At 33.1% G+C, this 21309-nt stretch overlaps 1 protein-coding gene across 1 annotated transcript in view; it reads left to right on the forward strand.

Annotated features, from left to right (window-relative positions):
• Window positions 1–21309, forward strand: part of LOC104530238 (potassium channel subfamily T member 2) — a 102566-nt gene that overhangs the window by 60036 nt on the left and 21221 nt on the right. Inside the window, exons 14-22 of the mRNA XM_029086679.1 lie at window positions 1040–1148; window positions 5343–5399; window positions 6525–6674; window positions 7825–8054; window positions 8734–8950; window positions 10238–10343; window positions 10624–10796; window positions 15711–15845; window positions 20872–20983. Coding sequence (XP_028942512.1) covers window positions 1040–1148; window positions 5343–5399; window positions 6525–6674; window positions 7825–8054; window positions 8734–8950; window positions 10238–10343; window positions 10624–10796; window positions 15711–15845; window positions 20872–20983 — 1289 coding nt within the window. The remainder of the gene's footprint in view (window positions 1–1039; window positions 1149–5342; window positions 5400–6524; window positions 6675–7824; window positions 8055–8733; window positions 8951–10237; window positions 10344–10623; window positions 10797–15710; window positions 15846–20871; window positions 20984–21309) is intronic.

Genomic DNA, 21309 nt, shown 5'->3' on the forward strand with positions numbered 1-21309 from the left:
CACTTCTGGAAGTAGGTGGGGTATTATTTTCATATACCTATTTCCTTTTCATACCTTCACCAACACAGAAGAGCATTTAACTGCAATCTGAATTTTAAGCACTAGCCATCCAAGTTGAATAATAATTCATACTATACAGAAAGCATGTATAGAAGATTTGGTAGTTTAAAGCAAAAGCCAATATATAGGACTAGATATAATGCCTCTGTTGCTTTCTCTTCTCACTTCTCCTCCCCTAAATTCAATTAAAAGACAGAAAAAAATAGACAAGTCTCTAGTACTGTTCCATCACAGCAAGTACTAATGTGCAGACATACATTCTTGTAAAGACTCTCAAAAGCAAAGCACAATTTTGTGATTAAAAAAGCCAGACAAAGACTGGGGTAAAAAGAATGCAAAGTTGTAAAAAACTGGAAAAGAAAATACCAGCCACCTCCCTTGCCTAGATTGCAAGGAGACAGCAGCTGTTATCAGTTCATGGGGGAGATATTAGTCAAATCTACATCATGCACTGAAGTGCAGTGCAGAATCCCAGAGCCACTCCCAAATAACAGTCTGCAGGCCAGTACAGCCTATCTCACTGATCATCACTCTTGCATTGCAGTGTCCTAGGTATGCTATTTCCTCAACACAAAATTCCATCTCTGTACAATGCTTGATGTCTCTATACCAGTTTATGCAAAACTGCAGAAGGTGCAACAGATACAAACTAGACTATGCTACGTGGCTTACTCATACAACTAGTGCGGCGAGATAGTGGTAGTGGGGTTCACAGAGTCATTGCATCCTCTCCATGTGTAGCTGTGGGACAGAAAGTACGAACTGGATGCAAAATTAACTCTACTTATACAATCTGAGAAATAGCATGGATGGGGCAAACCATACACAGCTGCTCTCCAGGTTCAAGAAGATAAAGATCTGGAGACAAACTTTGATTGTCCCTATCTTCACCATTTTCCTAGACAAGGAAAGGAAATTATAATTATGTTCAATGGAAAGTATTTTTGTAAAACAATTTATATTTTCTTTTTTTCTACAGATCACGTTGTGTGTGAAGAAGAATTCAAATATGCTATGCTAGCTCTAAATTGTATATGCCCAGCTACCTCTACATTAATCACACTGCTGGTTCATACATCTAGGGGGCAGTAAGTATACACTTAACATTAAAAACAAACAAACAAACAAACAACAAAAAAAACAAAACTAAACTTGTAAAAGTTATAGCTGATATTGTAAAAGTTAGAGTTGATATTCTTTGGAAAATGGCTTACCCTGAACTCTCAGACAACTACAGTTTTTCAAAAAGAAAATGGAACTTTCTGCACAGTAGAAGCATCAAGATGTTTTACTCAAGATATTAAAATTTCAAAGAGAACTTCCTCCCCCAATATTTAACAATTTGTTGCATGTTGTGCCACTTCCACAATAGAAGATATGAAAAATTTGTATTTCCAATCTAGCAGGTTGAATCACGGACCTATCACACAGTTCTACTTAAGAACACCAACAAAACCCAAGAATACCTATTTTAATATGTTAATTTGAAGGTCTATTCTTATACACATATAAAAATTCATTTCATTGAGCTAAAAAAATATTTTTCTGATAACATATACAATATTATTTGCTAATCAGTGCCTGTAAATTAAGAAGCAAGCAAACATACATGTGAACGTGTATGTTCAACAACAACAAAACAACATGGTTTTAACATAACCACCACACTGCTGGAAGGCATACAGAATTACAGTGTCTCTACAGACCGCATAGTCGTAGTAGAACCTCTCTATATTTACCAAAATAATTTTACCACATCTAGTATATCTCTGTTATGCTATATTCTTGGAATAATAAAGTATTCATATTAAAATGTTGTGGGCTGAAAGGGGCATTAAAGAGTAAATCTCGTAATATATCTGTAGAAATGGAATACATGCATATAGACTGCACAAGAAGACATTTGATAGTCTAGTAAAAATGCAAACTTTTTTTCAGGTAACTATAGACCCAGTAATATCTTGACAATCACAAACACAGTTATTTAACCTTCTATGTGTTATTTGTAGTGTTCCCATGTGCCCAGGATGGGGAAAATTGAAATTTCAACAACAAATGTCAATATTTTAGTGGCACTGTCTGTACTAGAATCTGTTATTAACACAACAACAAAATACTGTTTCCATGCCTCCTGAGCATCATGGTGAAATACGTTCTTCATCTGCCTGGCTTTCATTATCTGACATGCACAGAATACAGAGCCTTTTTCAGTTATTTCATATCATATATACATGAAAGAAGTGTAGTATTCTTAATGGCTAGCAGAGAATTTTCCATCAGCACAAAACCAGACATATGAAAGGGACTCTGTTTTCTGCTGTACTTAAGAACTTCAGATTTCATTTTTGAAGAATTAATCATTTATACAGATTTCCAGCTATATGATGCGAAGTAACTGTAGCAAAATGCAAAAGTACTTATTATTAATCTTGCAATCAGAATTAATTGATGTGATTCTAGTCTGGTCATTGTATACTAGGAACAAATTTTTTTTTTTTTTTCACGCAAATAGTTGTCAGCATTACTTTGAATCCTTACAGAAACATACAAGTTTGCTGTATAAATATAGAAAGACTGGAAAAGTGAAAATGTCTAGTTGTCACTCTTCTTTAGTCATCACTCATCAGAGCATTTAATCTCAGATGGACTCCAAAATACTGAAAAATAACAAACTTTGGATATCTTCAAGCATGCGTATTAATACTCGACTAATTGGTTGAATAGAGATGACTGTTCTTTAAAACCACACTGTATCTGTGAAAGTTTAAAACTTTTTAAGCTTTCAAATTTAATATTTTTGCTACTTCATTTCTTTTTGCAAAAAATTTACATAATTCCCATACATAAAAGGGTACATAATTCCCAAACTGGTGGGGTTTTTCTTCCCCTTTTATTCCTTGCAGTTTTTAAAAATCCCTTGGGAAGGCTGGAATATGTTCTCAAAAGTCTAATTAACTGTGATTTTAATTTTTCATTAAGTTTTGTACAAGTACACAAATCTATTCAATATATGATAAAAATCACCAAGTCAATCATTCAAAATCAGGAAATGAGCACAAAGCTGACTGCTCTGATCCTATAAAAAACCCCACTGAAACGTTAAATAATGATGTACTTGAGCTTACTTTTTGCTTATAACTGAATGTTACACAGGCTGTATTTACTCTGGAAGTTTTGTGTCCTTGAACATTTAGTTAAGATAATCCTGAACAACTAGAGATATAACCACTGATTTTTAACAAGTATGCACTATAGGACAGTAATCACACATAATTGAAAAATCATATAAAATATTTAAATATGTGAAAATACTTTCTATTTCCTGAATTACCACTTCAGTGTCCCAATTTTGTCTATCTTATACTTATTTTACTTTTTTAATCATAATTTTTATGTGCAACAACGTAATTGATTTAAACACTTGCTAACTAATATTAACTCATAGCTAGATACAGATATAAATGTACCCTTTAGAAGTATTATACTTAGGTTAAGAAATTTGTTTTTAAACTTTCTTATTAAGCATACACTAATGTTTTAGAGGAAAAATTCCTTTAAATCTATATTCTTCCTAAGCATCTCTTGGGATTTGCACTGACTCTAGAGTGTTTGAAAAGCATTGGTAAAACAAATGATTCTGCCCTTCATTGTCTTCAGGGAAAAATAATTTCAAACTAGATGTCAGTTTTGAGCTTCATCTACAGGTTGTCATTATATTGTAGACATAAAACTGCTTTGGATTCGACTAATTTATAAACCAGAATAATTGTTTTGGCTCTTCTAGATATTTTCTAATGTTGAACAACAGGTAAATTATGAAAGATGAAGATTTGAGTTTGGCTAAATATAAGTAAAAAGATGAAGTGAAAACAGATCATTTAAACTGCAAATAAAAATTTTATCTATGCATGCATTCATATCCAAACTAAATACTAAATTAGATTTAATTAATTAAACATATTTGTTAAATAGACTTCCAGTGTTAACAGTGAACTGCTTTCCTTTATACTGCTTCCTGTTTCATTATCCTTTCATTATGCTGGTTACTACCAGCACCTGCATTAAACTTTGAGTGTGACTTGATTTTTAAATCCCTGTCAGTATTGACTCTCTTACATAAAAATAACAGACTTGGATTATGGGGAGACTGCAATGAATCAACTGCTTCCAACCTTAGGTAATCTTCATAAAGTGTTCAAAGTCATTGGAAAGAATTTCTTAATAATTAGTTCAGATTTTCATTCACAGAGCCCCATATCTGTTCGCTCACAAGTTTAGTAACTTCAATATAATGACTGGGAACATTTGTTCAAGTTATCACAGATAAGCAAGTTCAAATGACTTCCTATGCCTTTCCATTCCACAAAGAACGGTTCTTCTTTTTACATAGTGCTTTAGGTGCATGTAACCAAAGGAGAGTATCAAAGAACCAACCACAACATTTCTTGCTTTTTGTCATTTCCCTTATGAAAAGTCATTCATTTGAAAACATGATCACTTTCAAATTCTAGCTTCCTAACATTTGTTAATTTAGTGAAGTTATCATCTTAACCTAAGTGACTTACGTTTTAATGGAATGAAACAGTTCATTGACAGTTCATAGGTAAAACATTGTTCCAACTGTTTGTTATACTCTCACAAATAAAGTGCTACCTATTTCACAGGGAATGTATTTCCTGTATTTATTAAGAAATAGTATGACACTGTCAATAATACAACCTTATTTCTGATAATCATGAAGATAAGTACACTGGGAAATTACTGGAAGTTGAACACAATACATAGCAGAACACAGGAAAAATTGTTATTCTCTATTATCCTAATTAGAATGATAATAAAATAAACAGCAAACAAAAAGAAACATACATAAATTAAAAACACCTTATCATCTGGTATTCATGTGCGGAGACTGGGGAAAATGTTTATTTTCTAAGCAATTTTGGCCAGATCAACTTGCTATTAAAATTAAGGGGAGTTTGCTGTTATTTGTGTGAACTGGCTTTGGTCTGTAATGCTACTTTTCGGATTAAACAAACTAAATGTAAATAATCCCATTGTCTTCTCAGCTGTTTATGGAATTCAAAATCTCAGTCTGTAAAACACCAAAATTCTACCTTGAATCTTATTTATAATCTTATTATTCATCTTAATTATTAATCTTCATATTTATCTTTAAATGTCATCTCATTATCTAATCTAGTAAATAACTTTGCTTTGTATTATGACACAAAATATCAGAAGAAAATAGCCTTTCTGACTTGAACTTAATATGATCTTTACAGAACAGCCCCATGGGAAGCTTTTAGACAACTAACTGGAACCAAGCAGACTTTAAACAGGTGAACATTTTATTTTAGGGGAAAAAGTGAAATATGGAAAAAAATTCTTCTGTAATTACATTTATAGTTCTGATATTCTACACCTAGTGCACTGTTTGTTAATACTGTTGCAATAAAAATTGTTTATTTAGTTCTATCTTGAAACAAAATGTTTCTGTGCTGAGGGTGGAGAATGGTAAATTAAAGAAAAACAGAAATTGTGTTAAGGTAGTGAAAAATGTATGAATGAGCACATAGGAACATAGCCCATTATCTTGAGATCTTAGCTCCAAGTGGCAAAACACAGAGCACATTTGTCAGTTTTCTGTCCTATCTGCATATATATATATATATGTATGTATCCATTATATCCAGCAAAACTCATGCACACAGAACCTTGTTTCCACATGAAACTTAATAAAGTAACAGGTTCACAGAAGTGCCAAGTCTGCAAGTTTTGGTGTTAGCGGAGGCTTGGAACTTTTCCACTAACAGTCCATTTGGATAAAGAACGTTGGCTACATATAGTGATATGCTTAATATGGTTAAAGTAATAATTTATTTTCTTGCACTAGATAAAAGAAGGTATATACTTGTCATAGTATACAAGATACAGTAACTAAAAATGTCCATGGAGTTAAACGCTGGAGATAACTGATAAGCAAATGCAGAACAAAATCTTTCTTACAGATAAAGAAACTGAAGCCAAATGGGTCATTCCTACATAAGTTATTTTTAATGATTCTTTACCTACTTCAAACAGGAAGCAGACAATCTGTCATGGAGCATCTGAAGAGACTGTCTTTATGAACAGAATGAGCATGCTGTTGATTTCACCTGTCATCTTTGAATTGCAATGAATCTACTTATTATGGTGTGAATTTAAAGTAATTCAGCCATATCTCTCTCGATATTAAAGTACATAATCTTATATGCCTATTACTTAGCAGAAAATGCTCTTTAATTCATTAAAATAATGTCTGTACTTAGTTTTGCCAAGCTTTGATCTCAAATATTTATTTCAGATTAGCCTATACGACCTTTTTAATACACATTTGAAGTTTATATTGCCATGAAATATTGTTCTGATTAATAAGAATTTTACATTAAGTTTTAAATTATTCTCTTTATCTGCACATGTTTCAGGGAGAGTCAGCAATCACCAGAACAATGGCAGAAAATGTATGGCAGATGCTCTAGTAACGAAGTGTATCATATTAACCTGGAAGAAAGTACTTTTTTTGCTGAGTATGAGGGGAAAAGCTTCACATATGCTTCTTTTCATGCACATAAAAAGTACGTTTGTTTTCCTATCAACAATTAAAAGTTCAAACAAGTAATTATTTGTTTTGCTTGCAATGTAGCTCTGCATTCAAAGGTGCAGTATTACATATTACTCTATTTCTGGGTTTAAATATCTGGCCACTATTATATTTAATGGATATTATTCTGTAAGTCACAGCTGGTCAAGTAAAAGCTCATGTTGGTTCTGTATAGGCCAGCTCGGTTTTTGAGAATGGAATATAAAGGATGTAAAGGAGAAGCCTGACAACCAGAAAAAAATTGTACCTTAGAGAGGTTGTACGGGAACACCAGTCCCTTTCCATGCCCCAGACAACCTAGAAGAGTGTGGGTGGGAAAGTGTTAGTGCTTTGGGGGTTGTTTTTTTTTAAATTTATTTAGGCATCAGCTGGAATTTTGGCTTCCTTTGTGGCACGTTCATTTCATGCAAAATATTCAATTTAAAGGTGGTACATGCTACATTCTGGTGATTGTTCAAAATAAAGCCATATTTTTTTCTGTTAGATGCTGACATATCTTCTTCAGGTTCCAGATCATGCATCACATATTCAGTGCTGCTCTGTGAGGTGAATGTGCAAACTGAACACAAATCATGTATATTCGTATATATTTAACAAAACGAACATGTATAAAACCCTCAATACTGAGTTTATTCTCATACTTAGTGAGAGAAAGATTTTTATTTTTTGCTTTAATTCCTTATATTCTATCACTAATCAAATACATTTCTAGGAATGAATTGTAAAAATGAATTCTGAAAATAGTTTCCATTACGTATGGATAATGGAACAATATAACACGCTGAATACTTTTTCATATTATATATCCATTCTTCTACTAATATTTTCCCAGAAAGGACAGAAAAAAAAGGATAGAAAAAAATCAACTGGGATAGCATTAGACTATTATGGGGAATAGAACAGTAGCATTCCAGTGCCTTGGGATTCATGAGCTCCTAAAAACTGCTTGATCAGAAGTGGCCTATTTAGGAGACATTTTTCAAACATGTTTGTCATCCAAAAATCTGCAGATGTTCATGATCTCAAAACTATCAAAATACACTGGAGGTTCATTTTTGACAGTGGAAATTCTGGTATATATGGGACTATGCAAAATGAACCATGCCTTTCCTTTTCTAATTAAGGTTTGGAGTCTGTCTGATTGGTGTTAGAAAGGAAGATAACAAAAACATTTTGCTGAATCCAGGTCCTCGATATATCATGAGTTCTACAGATACATGCTTTTATATAAATATCACCAAAGAAGAGAATTCTGCATTTAAGAAGCAAGAAAAGCATAGAAAAAAACATGAATCAAAATTATCATATCATGGAGCTTCTAGGTTACCTGTACACAGTATAATAGCCAGCATGGGTAAGTATAAAAAAGGCCTCACAACATAGTCACAACATAGTCTGATTCAGAAATAGTGCATTTTAAAGCTTTATCAGTGTATTTCTAAAATTTTAAGAAATTATAATATTGTGCGGAAAGGAAAAATATTAAACACTTGCCCTTGTATTAAAAAAAAAAATTCAAATGGAATTTGGCTATGTTTTTCTTTTGTTTTTCTTTTACTTAACAATATGGAATTAAATCACTTAAGAGAGTTGTATAAAAAGCAATAATAAAATATATGCAAAGCAAAATAACTGGGAAAATCACACAGGTAAAATCACACAGGTATTTTCTTTGTTATTCATAACTGGTTATTTGTAACAAGTTTTCATAAAGTTCTTTAAAAAATGCCCTTGCTCAAGAAAACCTACATGTTGTTGATATATATAAATATGGATTAATTACACAAAGTATGATTTTATAAAGGTAGTTAACAAGAAAATACATATTAATGGTCAGAAAAAGTGCTACTTTGCAGGGCAAGTCTTCCTCAGGTATAGTTTAAATATTTGTTATATTTTATTATAATAACCACAATCGGTATAGTATTCCTTTCAGTCTTTGGCCATGTAGTCAGGTAATCCCTACTAAATATGGGAATCTTGTTCAAATATTTTGACAACCACACTGAAAAATGCTTTCAATGATACTTCAGGGACAGTGGCTATCGATTTGCAAGATACAGGATGCCGAACATCCAGTGGACGGACACTAGCTCTTCCTTCTGAGGGAGGTAAAGAGGGCAGACGGCCCAGTATAGCACCTGTTTTGGAGGTTGCAGACTCATCCTCACTTCAGACGTGTGACCTGCTAAGTGACCAGTCAGAAGATGAAACTACCCCATCAGATGATGAAGTCTCTGCAGCTTTAGAGTATGTATATTAAATATAAAATAAACAACAATTTGAAAAGCTCATATTATATAAATGGCATAGATAATTTTTGGCATGCAGATCAATCGAAGCAGTTGTAGCAAGCGAGATGCATAAAGACCAGTTATGGAATTATTCCCTTCTACAAAATGCTGTTGTCTGTTAGCAGAATGCCATTATACCTATTTTGACATAAACCCCCCCCAGATTAACTCTTCCATTTGCTGGAGATTTTCTATACTCAGTTATAAAGTTCTAGTTGTGTATTGCAATTTTTAATTGCATTTTAATGATATTTTTTCTTGTATTCTATAGTTATAAAGACAGAACTCAACTGATTTGTAAACAGATAAGTACTCTGTCCTGAGAATGCAGTGATAATCAGCTCATTCAACAGGCTTGTTGAACACTGTGGCTAGCTGTTTGACTTCAAAACGAGGGAATGACAAAAAATGCAGTATGAGACAAAATTATTACATCTGATTTAAAATGCTTGTTAGCATGTTGCTGAAAGTAATGATGCATTACTCAGATAAAAACAGATGATTCAATCCTTTAACTACCATACAGATAAGCAATTATGTTTATTGTTGTTACTGACAGGGATGGTAAAATTGAAATAAACAATTAAGCCAGTGGCTCACAGTTTCCCATCTCCAACAGCAGCAAGCATGAGAAGCCCCAGGGAAGATCATAAAGCTCCAATAAAAAAAATAATAGAACAAGTCATCTTAAATCTGCAGACTGAAATACCAGGATTTAAAAGACTTCTTATTAAAACTAAGGCAGATTAGAAATTTAATCTCATCAGCAAGAGTATTTGCCATTGAAAATTTATTACAACCATGTTGAAAGTATGTTATTAAAGCAAGAAGGTGACAACCTCACTCATTCTTGATGTGTTTGAAAGAAAAAAAAAGCAAGAGCAGAAGCACCATGATTATTTCTGTTTTCTTTCATTCCTTTTTTACCTTCCTTTAGAAATTTCCAGTACATACTTTCAAAACAATAGCACACTACATCAACCATTTCCAAAGATGCCTATAAAAAAAAAAGCAAAATTCCTTTAGTCCACAAAAGCATAATAGCTTTCACTAAATTGTATTGAATTGGTTGAAGCTACAAAATAAATTCCTTTGATCCTTATTAAAAATAATTCATTTAATGTACTTGACTTTACTAGTCTACAGATAACTGCAGAACCTAGACAATAGGTATAAACAGTTGTACAGTCAACTGTGTTTCAGTAATTTGCTTTACTGAAAAATGCTTTTTCTATTCTTCTAGGTATGCCAAAGGCTATCCTCCTTACTCTCCATATATCGGAAGCTCTCCTACATTTTGTCATCTTCTGCATGAAAAAGTACCCTTCTGTTGTCTAAGACTAGATAAGGTAAAAGGAGTTTCTATTACTGGATAAAACTGCATTCTTGTTTCTTTCTTGAAACAGACAATCTGAACAGAGTTAAATTCTACTTTCTGCTTAGGTTTTTTTCAGAACTTACTAAGCTATAATATGTTTTCTTATCCTTTGCATCACCAAGCATATATTTATGTCTAATCAAGTCAGGTCAGCTGATAAAATTTTGTATTTCTAACCATAAAACCCTTTAATGCCACAACTAAATCTCTTTATTCACACCCACTGAACTTTTTTCTTATTTTGATTTTAGGGATGCCAGCATAACTACTATGAAGATGCCAAAGCCTATGGATTCAAAAATAAATTGATTATAGTTGCAGCAGAAACTGCTGGAAATGGCTTATATAACTTTATTGTTCCACTTAGAGCTTATTATCGTCCAAAGAAAGAACTAAATCCCATTGTTTTACTCCTGGATAACCCGTAAGTAGATTTTAATTTTTTTTTTTTTTTTTGCAATATGTTTAGATTCTTTTTACCATTACTTCAATAGATGATCACTCTTCATATGGCGAACTTAAAATCAAAAACATTATGGCACATTTACCTTTGAGAGAAGTTAGTGACAAAAATAATACACTATGTTCACTGTTGTAAACAAAATTGACTTCTTACTGACTGTTAAAGGCCATATTGAATTTAAATGTCCTTATTCTTCATGGCTAATGTTTCAGTTAAGTATTTCTTAGAAATACCCAGAATAACGCAGCTATTTGCTAAAATTAAATAATGTCATAAACACTGTAAAAAGTGAACTGTGTAACACTTTCACAGCTACATGACAGCACTTCAGAAAACACTAACCCACTTAACACAAGGCACTTAGTGGCCTGAACCAGTTAGGTATATTTTTAATAATTTTAGACTCCATGATAAATAGTTCTTTAAGCCAGTGGGACAGCCACCCACCCTTTGTATACCATTGTATAAAGTCATGGAAGAAAATTAAAACCTACAATATCGTTCTTACCATCATACCTGTCTGGACATCACTGGAATTCTTAGCCTTTCTTGCATTAGCTTTTTAAAATTTACAACAAATTCTTCTATGGGAAGACTGATTCATTTATAATCTGGCAATGAATGAATGATACTTTCTGTTTGTTTGTTTGTTTTGTAACACTGCTCAAGTACTTAAAATCACAATTTGGAAGACAAAAAGATTAAAAGATGTGAGCATACAGTGCCCTCTAGTGCTTATTCTCTTTTCCAGCACAGAGCCTGAGTTTACATACTTCAATGCTTTTGTGACATTTGATGGCTAAAAACACTTTATATACGGATAAAGTGAAAGCTATGGTTGCTAATTAAACTAATCCCCATAGTGTTGTATCTCTCTGCAAAGCAGTTGCAGTGACTCGTCTGAAAAGCCAGCGTTCATGGGACTACAGAAGCTAGCTGAAAGCCAGCATGCTTTTCATACATGTATGAGGTGGAATTCAGGCTGCCATTTAAGTCAATTGGAATTTTGTAATTTGCTTCACTGGACCTAGGAATTCATCCACCTTCGATGAACATATCTATGCCTTGTTGTTATATTCCTATTTTCTCCATTTATCAAGGCAATTTTTTACAGTATGCTTATTCTAAAATCTACACATCACGTGTTTTAATATTTCTTATGTTTCTTGGTATGTAAGAAACATAGTAAAATTTATGATTAAGGAAACAATGCAATAATACACAGTATCTTAGTTTTAACGTTCCATTTTAAAAAATAAATTTTCATCTAAGATTGTCTCATTGCCTTGAATGGAGCTGTTGGCACAAAAACCGGGTGATTATTGGGTTTCCATTCACTTCATTTTCATTCCACTTCACATTTTAGTTAAAAATTCTCACTGCTTATTTTAAGTACTCCTAAGTCATACATTGGAGTATAACTTGGTAGTGTGTCTTCGATATCAGTCATTCACTCTTATATTTGGAACTGTACTGTGCCATAAAATTTCTGATTTAAGAGGTGCATTTATTAATTAAAGCATGTTAATTCAGATCATTCTTTATGATCACAGCAAACTGTTTATTCACAGATTTCTGCAAACCTATTTCCTGTTTAAAGTTGTATTATACTGACGAAGTTTAAAAAAGTTATTTTTTAAAAAAGCTACCAATTTATTGAAATATTTTAGAAAAGATGCTGCTGTTGTGATACTGTGTTTCATTTTGTAATCCCATCTGCTGCTTAGGCCAGATATGCATTTTCTGGATGCAATCTGTTGGTTTCCAATGGTTTACTACATGGTGGGCTCTATCGACAAGTAGGTGAAATAACTGTTAGAAAACTTAACATTGTAGTGCTCAGTGGTTTGTTGTTTGTATCGTCATTGCATGTTTAAGTGGGTGTTGTATTTGAAGATGATCTTTTTGCATGCATGGTTTGTGTCCGTGTGCTATAATTTGGGACTTAAAATTTCTGACTTATAAGGATATCATTAGTGAAAAGTGTGACAGGGAGCACAGGTTAACATTTTCAAAAACATAAGATTTACACTTATTTAGGTGGATTAATATGTTTCTTTAAATTGCCAGATTATAGCCCTGATTCTAGTGTTGTTCTATACTTAATTAGAATTTGTTTGGATTTACTGACTAGGGTTTTGTAAAGGTAACTACAGAATGTAGACAGTCTTGAATGTGTCCAACAGTATTCATCTTCTGCCACTTAAAATATCACCTACTCCTACATTTCTGTCTTCAACTCTGCTAATACATACTTGCATATCTAAGTTTAGCAACATAGATCTAATGTAAAAAACAGGCAGAAACAAGAGAAGAGCAAGGGCTCATTAACATTTTAGTAAACTCCTGTGCATAGAGTGTCAATTTAAAGAAGAAAATAGTTTGCTTCACTATGTAGCTAATATTGAATTGGGGCTACAAGCAACCATATTGATTTCCCAGGTAGAAGTCAAAAAACTTATTTCCTGCCCTGAATTAACAGTATCCAGTTTTTCAATCAGAATTATGGAGATTCAGTGCTTCTCCATCTCAATCTGTTGTAACGAGGGCTTTAAAATTACTTATAATAGTGATACAGTTACAGGTTTTCCTTGGTGATACCATAGTCATTGCGAGATTCGCAAAGAATCTACAGAAATGTTTATCACTTTCTACATTTCTTCCTCTAAACCAATAAAGTGTTTCAGGTTAATATCTACTACTTTCTTAACTCTTAATTCCACAATAATTATAAAAATAATTCATAGCAGCAGAATAATTGAATTGACTCAAGGTATCCAAAGTAATTAATAACCCAAAGATGTTAACCTGGTTTTAACATAGAATAGTAAAATTCAATTACATTTACTGAGTTTATTTCAAAAAGGAAATCGTCAAATCCCTCCCTAAACGTGTTCTGCTGTTTTTAGAACTGAATGCATAAAAAGTGTGCAGTCTTTGAAATAAATGATTATACAGAATTCTACAGTTCACAGTAATACGAGCATGAACTTCTGCATCTTTTCTGACAATACAATCACTTAATTTCCTAGTGCAATAACCAATCATACTGAGGGGTGGGGGAGTGGGTTGACATCTGTTTTCATCAATGACAATACCTTTAAAAAGTTCATACTTATTCCATGTGTTTTCCTAAACATGCTTTAAACTCATATACAATTAATAGAAGTTTATCATCTTTAGCTAAGAACTACAATGTAAAATGCAAAGTTTCCTATCTTACTTAATGAGTTTAGAACACATTCCCAAAGTGTGTTCCTACCTACCACCTTTAAGTGTTTAAAATATTTGTCATTTGGTCACCTGACATGAAATATCATCATCTTAGAGAAAACCACCAAAGGAATCACTCTCATTTATCACTCCCTTTCTGTTAGAAGTGGATGGCCTACAGAAAAATAGCTTTACCAAAATTCATAGCTGGGATGAACTTAATAAAAATATATCATCAAGTAGTAGATACCTGGTCTTCAAGTATAAATGATTTGAGATCTGTAACTGAATAGATTTCAGATTATAATGTATTCAGCATTAAAAAACATATAGCTAGAGGTACCTGAGAACTAGAATTATAATAATTCTAAATTAATTTTTTTAAATTCTCCACAAATTCTCTGAATGTAACCGCTAAAATAAGAATAGCTGTTGAGCTTGTGTAACATTGAAATGCAGAAAATCTGGGTATTTCAGATTATGCTGCTATTTTCAGGGATCAACTGAAAGACTGGAAAAGCAAAAATACAAATTACTCAAAGTTTGGAGCTCTGCTTGTGCACTGAAGTTGTTCGTATAGATCATATAAAACAGCCTTTCTTTTCTGATATTGCACAGTTTCAAAAATAATTATCTTATTTGTTTTGTATGAGACGTAAAATAAATATCACAAATTTTTAGAGTTTTCCTTACTCAAAATTTTAAAAATAATTTATAATAGGTTACATAAACTTAGTAATCATCACTGAAAAGAAAACCTGTATCAGGATAATTAGGATTTGGTTAATATTGTAGATTGCCAAATGAGAAGCAAGTATAATGACAAAACAGGTTTTCACCTTGGAAGTGAACAGAATGATGCAAAAATGTAGTTTTCCAATTTCCCCTGGAAACCATGAAATTCACCCTTTCTTAAATTGCTGTGTCTCTAGCAGTCTTTATAATTACAGAAAAGTCCTTTCTAAACTTTTTGAAGAGTGCTTGGTTTCTATGGAAAATATTATTGTTAAAACAACAGAAACATCCTTCATTTTGGAAACAAAGCTATGTTACAAACGTAACTCAGTTGTCTGTGAGTGTTTCCTGTGGTCAGGCTTCACAGGAAACATTGTCCAGCAGTTTTCCTGATCTACAGCTGCTCCTAAAAGCATAATGAGAATGCTCCAACTCATAGATGAACCTAAAAGAGGAATGTATTAGATGTCTTAGTAGAACACTTCTTAGCATTTTAAAACTGAAATATAATTGTGGGAAAGAGCAACCCAGAGCATTTATTTGGGTCTGTTTATTGCCAAAAGTAACTGTAATGAAGCAAGTTGTTGTAGCATGTACAGACGTACTGTCTTCCCAAGTCACTGTTAAAGGCTTATTTTAAAACTTTGAAATAAATTTATCATTTTAGCAAATGGAGAGGAACTGTAGCAACCTACTGAAGTGCATTGAGTATGTCTTCAAGGAAAATAATTATTCATATTCTATTCTATCAATTAATTGAGATTATATTATACTTGATATAGATTATATTGGGAGTTATGATATATACATGGAGACGAAGGGAATCAGCAACTCAACCTGTGATCTGCAAATTCCAATCATCCTTAATATTTTAAGTGTCCATATTTAAGTTGCATATTTCTTTCTTCCTCTTTCTCTTCACAAAAGCCTAGATGACTTACTAAGATGTGGGGTCACCTTTGCAGCTAACATGGTGGTGGTGGACAAAGAAAGTACAATGAGTGCTGAGGAAGACTACATGGCAGATGCTAAAACTATTGTAAATGTTCAAACACTCTTTAGGTAAGGCATTTTTGCAACCTCTCTATACATCGTCATTAATTGTGAATACTTAATGCCTTTTGTACTCAGATAAGAATTTTTTTTTTTTTTTTCCTTTCTTCTACTTAAGTTTTCCCTTATAGGAATTTGTGTCTTACATGGGCAAACTTTTTCCCACACTGCTTAGCAATGCACTCAGAATCCTGAGGTACTCTGAAATCTCAGGTTAAATTCTATGCATCCCAAAACTGGACAGTCATTTTAGAAGTCCGCTGTCAGATTTGCAGGAAGGAAAAGAAATCAACTCTTGAAGACTTAGGAACAAAGATAGTTGAGAAAAGAAACTTTTCCTCAGTGCAGCAGTCTTTCACAGTAATGCTAAAGCCAATATGAAAAGCAGATCTTTCTAATGCTAAAAGGTAAGCAGTGCATCGCTATGAAGGTAGTAGTAAGTGTTCACATTTTGAATATGTAGTTTTGAACAAAAAAAAGGTTTTTAGGTACATGTATGCAACATTATATATGACAACAACATACTAAGTCATGAAAAAATAACTGATTAGGGAGTGAAAAAATGATCAGTCTAGTAAACAGGCTGAGAAGGCAGTACTGTGATGAAGAGCTAAACATACTAAGGTTTCCTGTTCATTTGAGAACGGCTCCTGATTAAAGACTCACTTTGTGTTAAATATCTTGATTCAACAAGTACCAAAAGATACATGTCCTTTAAACTGTGAAAAAAGTTATTTGCTTAAAAACATAACACAAAACCCCACGCAAAGCAAAACACACCACACAGTCAAGTATGAAATGCCTCCCTGATTTGGGGCTTAAGTCTAGCACTTCCTGATGTTCATTCTAATAAGACCTGGACAAAATTAAGACCTTTCCTAGAGAATTCAGTCTCATTCAATATTGTCACCCTTTTCTGTGTCAAGCCTTCTACCTTCCACAGAGAGAGGTGCATAGTAAAAGTCATCTGAGTCTGTCAGTGTTTTAGAAAACTGAACTCATTAAAACGTAAGTGTTTTGATGGAGAGATTTTTTTTAATACAATCGTGTGTGAGAATGCAGCTAAATGCTATTAGCATTTCTGCATGTGCTCAAAAAGAAGCAAAATCTATGTTGCACAAGAAACTTAAGTTTGATATTTTCTATCTTTGAGTTTTTGAATTTGTACTTGATAGTAGCACAGGTACTAAATTCAATTTAGAAACTATAATTGAACTTAATCTGTGCATCATTCATGTCTGCTCTTAATGATGTTGTTCTAGGGTATCTCACTGAGGCTTTGACATACATCACATTTTTCAGAAATATATTTTATCCCCAAATATAAAATTTGGTTCAATAAAAAATAAAACTTAGAAACTACCAGTTAATTTTTTCCCATAGTTGTGTTCTACTTTGTAAAATATTAAAAATAAATAAATAAATAAAATCATAGTCCAACTAGAATTTACTGATCATTCAGTTGTCTTGCACAATTCTTACAACTAGATGGCAGCTTTAACTCATATATGAACTATATATCAGGTTCCGTATAATTTGAAGACTGCATGGTACTTGTTACAAATATCAAAAGAAATGTGGGTAAATATCTTGGTTTAACACTTAACAATACTTTTTCAGAAAACTTTGTAAACTGTCACAAGTAGCGTATTGTATAAATTTTTTTCTAATGTTTTTCCCTAGAACAAGTACAGTAATGTCACTGCGTTTTTATATTATGCAAAAGTTGTAGAAGTAAGCAGCCTTTGGGAAGAGGCATAAGGTAGTGACATTTATCTGTGCTGCAGAATAAAGTACATTCATTGCACCAAGGTAAAGAGTTTTGTAAATTAACTTTAAAAATATGCTTAAAGGAGTTTTGTTACTTAATAATAGCTAATAATATCAGAAACTATTGAAGAAGAGGCTGGACATGGTGGAGAACAACAGCACTTAGCACAAACTAATATTAATGAAGGATTTTAAACCACCGAAGTTTTGCTAAAGTATGCTGTTCTCAAAGATATTTCGTCAATGAAGATTCCACTTAAGTCTCACCAAGGGAAATAGTTCTGGAGATACAGGCTAATCTAAACTGATTTGATTGACTCAGATCAGCTCATCTCATTAAGGCTTGTGGACAGGCCTGGAAAGGTGGTGTAAGTACTGCAGTACTGTTTGGCCTACATTGCCAGTTCTCATATACCTGTTCTGACATTATTCCCTGATTTACATAAATTAATAATCTTGCTTTGTCAGAAGAGTGTGTCCCCCTTACGCCGTAGAAGACAGATGCATTGTTTATAACGACAGGGTTATTAGCACCTTTGAGGGTAGAAACTGTTCCATACTAATTAAAACTGTGACACAACACGAGCTTATCTGACTTAATTATAGTTAAAAGGAGTAAAGAAGCGTGACTCAAATGGTCACAGTGACTAAGAAAGGAAATTTTAATCCTTTGGATGAGGAAGAACAAGTCAGCACAGTTAAAAAGCACAAGGAGAAATTACTAGTTTTGGACTGTGTCCTAGACATGCTTTTCACTTTTTAATCTGAAATATGAAGCCAACCATTGAGTCCCTATTGACAGTTACGAGTTCACTTCAGAAAAACAGTGGGTTTCCTCAGGTAGTAGGTCTGTACTAGGAGGAGTGTTTATATTTACTCTTGCTTTCTGTTAATTAATGGATTAAAACGATGGTGTTTGGGAGGCTCCATTTTTAATTTTTTATTGCCTGACATCTTGAAGGCTGTGTTTCAAGTACTGCAAGAAGCCTGTTGACAGCAGTATACCTAACAAGTCAATAGTTTGGCTGGTATCTAACAGCACCAATTTATAGATAAACCAAATGAGGTATTATGATGGCATTACTTTGCTTTCTTGGTTTATCTTTTTGGAACAGGAAAGAAATAAATGCATCTCTTGCTTGTCTGATTCCCAAACAAGAGGGATCTTTGCATGGAAGTACTCTGCTCCAGTGCTGAAAGCTTGCAGGCAGTGTGCTTTATGCTCAGGGCAAGAATAAATGTGACCCTGACTACCTGGAAAGTAATTTCCCTTAATTCTGCTAAAAGACACTCATAAGTAAAATATGAATTTTATTAATACCAGGTTTGAAACCAATTTCCTAATATAAAACAGTTTTCATATCTTGGTGATAAACTAAACCTATCTTCAACAGAAACCTAGCAACCTGTATTTTTTCTGTAAGCTGTGTATATTTAATCATTAGATCAGCTTTTAATTTCCTGTTACTCTTAGTTATGAATGTTATATTGTTAGTTTTCAAATATTAATGCCTGTCCTTTAACACCGCAATAGAAGAAAATTTCCAGTCAGCAGAAGCTTAAGTAATTCTGCGCTACATGATACAGAATTAATGCAGAGAAAATTTATTCTCCTTCCTCAGAAATTTAAGACATTTGTTAAGCTACTTAATAAGTACAGATTCCTATCTAGTGTGATATTATCAGGACTTTTTTCAATTTGCATGAGCACTTCACAGGTTTTTATAACACACAGCATGCTAGTGAAGATGTACCACAGTTGCATCTCAAGGATGTGTTTATCATGTATTTATTCTATGTATGTAGACTTCATTCCCCAAGTGCTTAATATTTAGTGGTACATAAGTGGACTTTGTATAACAATACTGCAGCACTCAAGAGTTTGTATCAAAGTCTGACTGTAAGGGCTAAAAAAGTACAGAAATTCCTGAGCATGCACAATGCCTTTTGAACTACAACACAAATGGTCCTTGTTAAGTGATTCACATTCTCGCCCAGTTTACCAAGGCCATTTTTCCTTATATGATCACATTTCCTTATATGATCTTTTTTCCTTATATGATCACATTTAATATTTGGTTATTCCCAGAGAGATCACTGCTAACATAAGAATGGCTAGCACTTCTACCATCATACATTCTGAACGTGTTTGGGAACGTGTGACCATTACACGACTGTACATTTTGGCATCAACAGACCTAGGAAATTGTATTGCAATAATATGGCATTAACACATACTGGCAGATAGTCTTGACATACTTTTCCCCACATTTAGGCTCTGCTTGAATTGCCATTTCATTGAAGGTCCTCCCTACAAAAATGCGGGGAAAAGGCTAAATAAAGGCTTGCAAAAAGCTACATTGGATTCCATTCAACACTAAATTACTAAATTCGGCTTTCAAGAAAACCACTTTAATTTTTAGCTGAATGAAACAAAAGCCACATTAATAATGTCATTAGTACTACCATTATCTTTTGTCACATGCAGGTAAGTACTTTCAGGATCAGTAGAAGAGATTACAAATGCACATCTCATTTTCTGATGTTAATCTGTGGAGGAAACACTCAAATAATAATCTGAGTTCTATTCCAAGTTGTTTAGTATTTGCATAGCATAAACTACAAATTTCTTTCTAGTTCTTAGAGACCCGAGGGCTGGGGAGGAGCTACTGAGTATGCTTCATGAAAATCTGTCTAATTAGCTAGATCAGAGTTAAACTTTCTTCACTGTTTTTTGCTAATGGAAGCCTCAATTTGTGTTAATTTATAAATATTTTGTATATGTAAATATTTCAAAGTGAGAACATTAGTATACATAAGCATACATTTTCTCAGCAACTCCCAACAAATGTCAGTTTTCATCTACATTGCTTCGTCTGTGGACACAAAGCATAAAAAAAAAATCACATGGAAAGAGTACATAAGTTCTAATAAAATGGTAGTTTACATGCAACCAGATACTAAGTGCAGGCTGTATAGTTTTGCATTTTTTGTTGTTTCCTACAGATTTGTGTCATTTTATAAATTATTAAATAAAAATCTCTGGTAATAAACTTAAGTGGTTCCTTTCTAGCATTAAAATATTTTATAAGCTCAGCCTTTGAATGTATTATACCAGTATGTCATTATACCAAAAAAACACCACAGGTTTCAGGCACTTCATTAAAAACATGGACATGAGCACGAGCTATAGCATTATGTAGAACCTTACATTTGTGAATTGTTATAATTAGAGATGTAACTGTTACATTCTTTTAAAATACAGGTTGTTCTCAAGCCTAAGCATTATCACAGAACTGACTCACCCAGCCAATATGAGATTCATGCAGTTCAGAGCCAAAGACTGCTATTCTCTTGCTCTATCCAAATTAGAAAAGGTAAGATTTGCCTCCCCTTGCCCCTGCCCCCAATTTAAATGTTATCACTTTAACACTTTTTTCTGATTTTTGTAACAGTGCTTTCAAAACAAGTGGAAACAGTGAAATGATTTTATGGTTGCAGAGCTAATGTAAAAGATTTTTTTTTTTCCCAAATTCTACCCTCATTTAAGAATAAAGTTTGATTTGAGTTCCATCACTTTACAACATACTATTAATCCACCAACCCTCTGGACAGAGGTGGACACAGAATTTGCTCAAGGAAAATTGAATATTTTTAGATAGCTGAATATTCAGAGCTAACCTGATTTTCTAAGAGGCTGCCA

The sequence above is a fragment of the Antrostomus carolinensis genome, unplaced genomic scaffold, assembly GCF_000700745.2.
Source record: "Antrostomus carolinensis isolate BGI_N321 unplaced genomic scaffold, ASM70074v2 scaffold3779, whole genome shotgun sequence".
NCBI lineage: Eukaryota > Metazoa > Chordata > Aves > Caprimulgiformes > Caprimulgidae > Antrostomus > Antrostomus carolinensis.